This window comes from Giraffa tippelskirchi, chromosome 12 (assembly GCF_054371585.1).
Source record: "Giraffa tippelskirchi isolate mGirTip1 chromosome 12, T2T-mGirTip1v1.2.pri, whole genome shotgun sequence".
Classification (NCBI taxonomy): domain Eukaryota; kingdom Metazoa; phylum Chordata; class Mammalia; order Artiodactyla; family Giraffidae; genus Giraffa; species Giraffa tippelskirchi.
In genome coordinates, this window is record NC_137286.1 from 136,000,140 (window position 1) to 136,006,463 (window position 6,324).

At 40.6% G+C, this 6,324-nt stretch overlaps 1 protein-coding gene across 3 annotated transcripts in view; it reads left to right on the top strand.

Moving 5' to 3' along the window:
• Window positions 1-5,705, top strand: part of LOC145530190 (ATP-binding cassette sub-family C member 4-like) — a 159,188-nt gene extending 153,483 nt beyond the window's left edge. For all 3 annotated transcript variants that reach the window (XM_081551106.1, XM_081551105.1, XM_081551108.1), the window contains one exon: window positions 3,461-5,705. In XM_081551106.1, coding sequence (XP_081407232.1) covers window positions 3,461-3,481 — 21 coding nt within the window. In that variant the 3' untranslated portion in view covers window positions 3,482-5,705. The remainder of the gene's footprint in view (window positions 1-3,460) is intronic.
• The last annotated feature ends 619 nt before the right edge of the window (window positions 5,706-6,324 follow it).

A 6,324-nucleotide genomic window follows, 5' to 3' on the forward strand; every position in this document is an offset into this window, starting at 1 on the left:
TTGAAAAGACCCTGATGCTGGGCAAGATTGACAAGGGAGGAGCAGGGGATGACAGAGGATGAGATGGTTGGATGGCATCACTGACTCAATGGACATGAGTTTGAGTAAGCTCTGGGAGTTGGTGATGGACAAAGAAGCCTGGCGTACTGCAGTCCATGGAGTCACAAAGAGTAGGACAGGACTGAACGACTGAACTGAACTGATACAAATTTAAAAAGAGGTTTCTTTTAAAATTCTGTGTTGCCATGAAGATACTTGGTTCCACCTGAACTCAACTTTTCTCAAACCTTGAGCTAACCAATGTGTTTTTCTTATGGAAATGATTGTCTTAAGTTATGTAAATGAACTATGTACCTACCCTAGACTCTGTCTTCAAGTCAGTTCCCCCTAAGACTCAGAACAGACTTAACAACCCAGTATGTTTTACTCATGCAAATGTTCTCTTAAGCTATGTCAGTGAGATCATACTTGCTTGGAAACCTGCATTTCTTCAAGATTCATGTCAATCATTTGATGGCTGGGGTCAACTCACCTTGTGCCAATGTTATCTCAAAATGCATGTTGTGTGTGAGGGGCCTGGTGCCAGTCTCTGAGTTTTGAGACATTTCCTTTCTCTAATTAGCAGACTGCTAGTAGCTATATGGATCTTCCCCGTAGCTCTGAGGGTAAAGAACCTGCCTCCAATGCAGGAGACCCAGGTTACATCCCTTGGTCAGAAAGATCCTCTGGAGAAGGGAATGGCAATCCACTCCAGTATTCTTGCCTGGAGAATCCCATGGACAGAGGAGCTTGGTGGGCCACAGTCCATGTGGTCGCAAAGAGTCGGACACGACTGAGCGACTAACACTACTACTGTGAGTAGCTATGTAACATCCGCCTAAAGACTAGCAGGGGGCGCTCTTTCTGTCTCCTTCTGATGCCTGTGTCAGAAGCTTTCTCTCTTTTGTACTTTAATAAAAATGTATTACACAAAAGCTCTGAGTGACCAGGCCTTATCACTGGCCCCAAATTGAGTTCTGCTCTGGAGGCCAAGAATTATGGCGTCTTTCATGGTTTAGCAACAGCCTTTCAGAGGGGACACAGTTCAGCTCCAAGAATAAATGCCTGTCATCCATTCTGTTCTGTGATGAAGCAGATCAGGTTGAGGTTTTTTGAAGTTTCTTGGTTCCCAGTGTGTAACAGAGGTGTCATTTTGTCTATTCATGAAATCACCTAATTCAGCCCAGCAGTTATAAAATCCTCATACCCTAGCTCTAGGAGCCTGGACCCGTTGGACAGATGGAGGAGGCACTTAGCATCCAGGTGGCCTTGTGTCCCCCAAGGTCTCTGAGCCTCAGTCCTCACCTGTGTGCAGAGCAGGATTACAGCCCTGCTGTGGTCTTCACACTTACCACAGGGATCAGATGAGAGAGCACATGCTTAAGTGCTTGGAGAATATAGAGAGTTTTACGGTATAAAAGTGGGATCATTTTGTAAAAGGCTATAGGTAGAAACCTTGCCTCCCAATAATAAAACAAATATACCCATAGTTCTAATAGGTTGCTTTGCTGCTGCTGCTAAGTCGCTTCAGTCGTGTCCGACTTTGTGCGACCCCACAGACGGCAGCCCACCAGGCTCCGCTGTCCCTGGGATTCTCAAGGCAAGAATACTGGAATGGGTTGCCATTTCCTTCTCCAATGCATGAAAGTGAAAAGTGAAAGTTAAGTTGCTCAGTCGTGTCCGACTCAGCGACCCCATGGACTGCAGCCTACCAGGCTCCTCCATCCATGGGATTTTCCAGGCAAGAGTACTGGAGTGGGGTGCCATTGCCTTCTCCAAATAGGTTGTTTTAGAGACTAAATCAGGGGTTCCCAACTGCTGAAGATCCTTGGCAGTAATCAGTTCAGGTATTTCATACCATGAAGCAAAGTCCTTTTCAGTTAAAAGTTGCTAAAATAATATTTTCTTTATAAGAAATTGTATTGAGAAGGGTTATGGAGAAAGGAACCAGATGATTTTGAAAAGAATATTAAGCAGTAGAAAATGAAATAAATTTTCTTTTGTTCCTTTAACTGTTTTTACTTTCACCAAAAGAGTACATAAATATATAATCACAAAGTATGTCTAGCTTAATAAAATGGAGGAGGGTGATGATATGCGATTAACTCCTCCCCCACTCCGACAAAAGCTTTATTTTTAAAGGCTTCCATTACAATGGAAATAGACTCAGATTTCAGCCAGTGGGCCCAAGCATTCTTGGAGAGTTTATTTTTCTCCTTAAGTGACATTTAAATATATAGCATTTCATATGCAGAGCTGTTTTGGAGGTAGCAGGTTATCTTAGCAACAAGAGAATAGGAAAGTGCACTGACTATGAAGGTGAGTGTCCTAGTGCTTTTCTGTTTCGTGTGTGAAGTTCATTCTCTCTCATGATAACTTTGTTTACAGCACCCACAATGCACTTGCGGTCAGGTTTTATAAAACAGATCTGGAATCATATGTCTACGCAACCCAGTTTGTGACATGAGTCAGCCTCTGATAGATGATACATTTTCTGTTTTAAAGACTCAAACGAAACTTTTCACATTCTTCTCTGAGGATAAAGAGTTACACTTACAGTCATTTTTTGCCCAAACATGTTCAGAGATAAAGTTTCACAAGCCCTGACATTATTTTGTTATGTGCATCTGTAAGGAACCGAGATACAATACAGCTATTAAAAACTGATGATTGTGGAACTTAACAGCACTTTATTTCCTTTGTGTTCTGATTATACACTGAGAAAACCTGTATGTCTTCCAGTTCAGCTAGAATTTGGTAGAATTCAAGAGCTCAAAGGTCTGGCAGAGATCTGCCCTATTATTGAGTATCATCTTACATTTTAGAGAAGTCTCTTGGTTGAGTCATTGTTAAAGCATTTGATTCTCTTTTCATTCTTGGGACCCACTATCCACGGATCACGTTTCTATAGGCCCTGTAACTGCTTTGCGACGCAAATTAAACACCAGGATATTTCATACATTTATGCCAGTGTTTAGTGCTTGTGGATCAGAGTTTGTAAAATATAAAGATAACAACCTGATATTGAGATCCAAATCTATTGTGCTCCTTTTATGTGTGAATATGACAAACCCTGTTCAGATGCTAGTTTTCCTATCCTCTTTGTTACCCTGTTTTTAATGTATTTCAGGGAATAAAATGATTTTGCTTATCAGTTTACTGTAGTGATAAAGCATATCTGTGAATCAGAATGACCAGAAATCTAGTAGATCTACAGGTTATTTGGCATTACATCCGGCCCTACTGAGGGTTTTAATGGGGCTGCTTCCTCTATAGAATAAATACAGGCCTGGTTTTATAAACTGTGTCTCCAATAGTGATATGACTGCTTCACACGAAGAAGGAAACCTAGAAATGTGTTGCCTTAGGAGGAGGACTTTAAAACTTTTAAACATGTTGTTTTTGTCTTTGTCTCCCTCAGGTGCACTTCACAAGGAGATAGCCAGATATTACCCACAGTGACCTTGCGGTTATGAGTGTTTCCACTGGACAGCCCTCAGCCTTCACAAACTTTGAGTCAACACTGTGATTGTACCATGAGTTCATATCTATTCCAAAGGCTTTTTTCCAATAGGTTTTGCACCACATAAACTATATTCCACTTATTTTACACCAGCAACAAATATTTACACATTACAAGATGTTAGTTCTCCAACTTCACTCAATGATTTCAAGCTCTTGAAAAACTATTTATTCAGTTCAGTTCAGTCGCTCAGTTGTGTCCGACTCTTTGCGACCCCATGAACCGCAGCACGCCAGGCCTCCCTGTCCATCACCAACTCCCAGAGTCCAACCAAACTCATGTCCATTGAGTCGTGATGCCATCCAACCATCTCATCCTCTGTCGTCCCATTCTCCTCCTGCCCTCAATCTTTCCCAGCATCAGGGTCTCTTCAGATGAGCCAGCTCTTTGCATCAGGTGGCCAAAGTATTGGAGTTTCAGCTTCAACCTCAGTCCTTCCAATGAACACCCAGGACTGATCTCCTTTAGGATGGACTGGTTGATCTCCTTGCAGTCCAAGGGACTCTCAAGAGTCTTCTCCAACACCACAGTTCAAAAGCATCAATTCTTTGGTGCTCAGCTTTCTTTACAGTCTAACTCTCACATCCATACATGACCACTGGAAAAACCATAGCCTTGACTAGATGGACCTTTGTGGACAAAATAAGGATTTATTATGTTTATTTAAATGTTATATTACTTGCTTTCTTACTCAAATCAGAGTGCAGGCCACCAAGAAAAGCTGTCTCCCAGGTTTTGTGTCTTGAGAGACTCCAGAGGTAAACTCATTTTCTAAGATTTGAGACAAAGTTGTCACAGATTTCTTTTTACTGCTCCCAGAATCACGCATCACTTTCCAGTCATATCAGGGGTTCTGTTGACTTGAAGACGGTGTGATGTTGCTAATTTGTGTCACCACTTCCTTTAAAATGATTAGGATCCATTTTTCCACCAGAAGACCTCTTGGTTAAAATATGACACAGAAAACTGATAGGAAAAACATACAATATACTATAGTTGAAGTAACAAAACAAATAGATATATGGTTAAATCAGAAGGACAATATTATATGTTCTAAAAGAGAAGGAAGAGAAAATATGCTTTCTTAAAATAGGAGCCCTTCTAGGGGACTTGCTAATGAAGGACAGACGTGTGCTAGACTATCTTCTAGATAGAGGATTTTTTTTTTTTACGTTACAAATTGTGGTAAAGTATATATAACATAAAATTTGCCATGTAACAGTTTTTAGTCACACAATCCAGTTGCGTTAATCACATTCATGGTGGTGTGCAGCCACACTGTCTGGGTAACTTTTGGTAATTATGTTTTTCCTATTCAGTGTGTTATTTCTACAGAGTGATTTTGATAAGTTTCATTTTTCTAGGAGGAATCTATTTCCTGTGAGTTTTGAGCTTTGTTGTCATAAATTTCTTCATAATATCTTATATGTTTAGTATCTGCAGCACCTCTAACTGTGTTCTTTTGGCTTTTTAATTTTCTTTTAGCCTTCTTTTTTATGAATAATCTTGCATAACTTTTTGCTGTTTTCAAAGAATCAACTTTTTGCTTGATTGATGCTCTCTTTTTTCCCTAGGTCATCATATCATTCTTTCCTTCAACTTTTCCTTAACCTTGAGGTTTTTCCTCTAAATTCTTAAATTGAAAAGAGATTAGTAATGTCATCATTTTCTAATATAAGTTTATAAAGCTGACTTTTCCCCTAAGATCCACTTTAGCTGTAATCTGCAAGTTTTGGTACTCACCACCGTCAATAGCCATAGTATTATGTATTTTCTAATTCCTAATTTAATTCATTAACTATATCTTTTACCCATGAGTTGTTCATAAGTATAATGTTCTCTAAATTTCAAATGCTAATGGATTTTTTTCTTTTAGATTGTACCATGTGGAACTGCTAACATTCAGTCTTTTTATAAGCTATAAAATGGCACTTTCATATAGTTCAACATATAGTTTTCTTTTATTATTAATATATAACTTAATTTCATTTGGTCAGACAAGATTAGATTGTGAATTTTAAACCAAAGGTAACCACATTCACACAAAAGGTCCTTGTTGCTACCATTTTGTATTTTATTGGGGGGCTTTAAAATGTTATAAGTACATGTGTAACCAGTAATTTTCAGTAAAAATCCTCCCCAAGTTCTGGAATGTTTTCTGATACATGTTGCAGCTGGTTCTCTGGGATGCAGACTCAGGTGGAGTTTAGTGCTGGGATGTGTATCAGGGTTGCCCTTGGGGTCAACACTGTGGAATCAGGAAGGAAGAAACAGGGTAAGGCAGAGGGAAAGATCAAGCTGGATCACTGGCCAGACGACCTTAGCTGATCCCATGTGAGTCTGGAGTGACAATGGTCCTTCAGGGTTGTCCTGACACATCCAATGACCAGGCCTTTATGCCTCCTCCTGGATGGATCATTGCACGTAGGCTGCCCCCAGAGGGGCTGGTGGTTTAAGGTTGCCCACTGGCAGCACTTACAGCTGCTGGACAACAAGTCCTTGAAGGGAGGTCAGGACAGCTCGTCTCCATGTCCCCCCGGGCATGTATCACAGCTCCAGAGGTAGGTGATGAGGGTGTACTGTGGGGGAGACTCTTGATGACTGATGTTTAAGTCAAAATGATGACTCAGTGATTCTGCTGAATACCCTCTGTTCTAAAAAAATAGAGGAGAAGGTCCATGTAGGGGAGAAATCCTCATTCTCCAGGGTCAGCCCAGCTGTCACCTCTTCTAGGAAGTCACCCTAAGACCAGTCGTCACCCT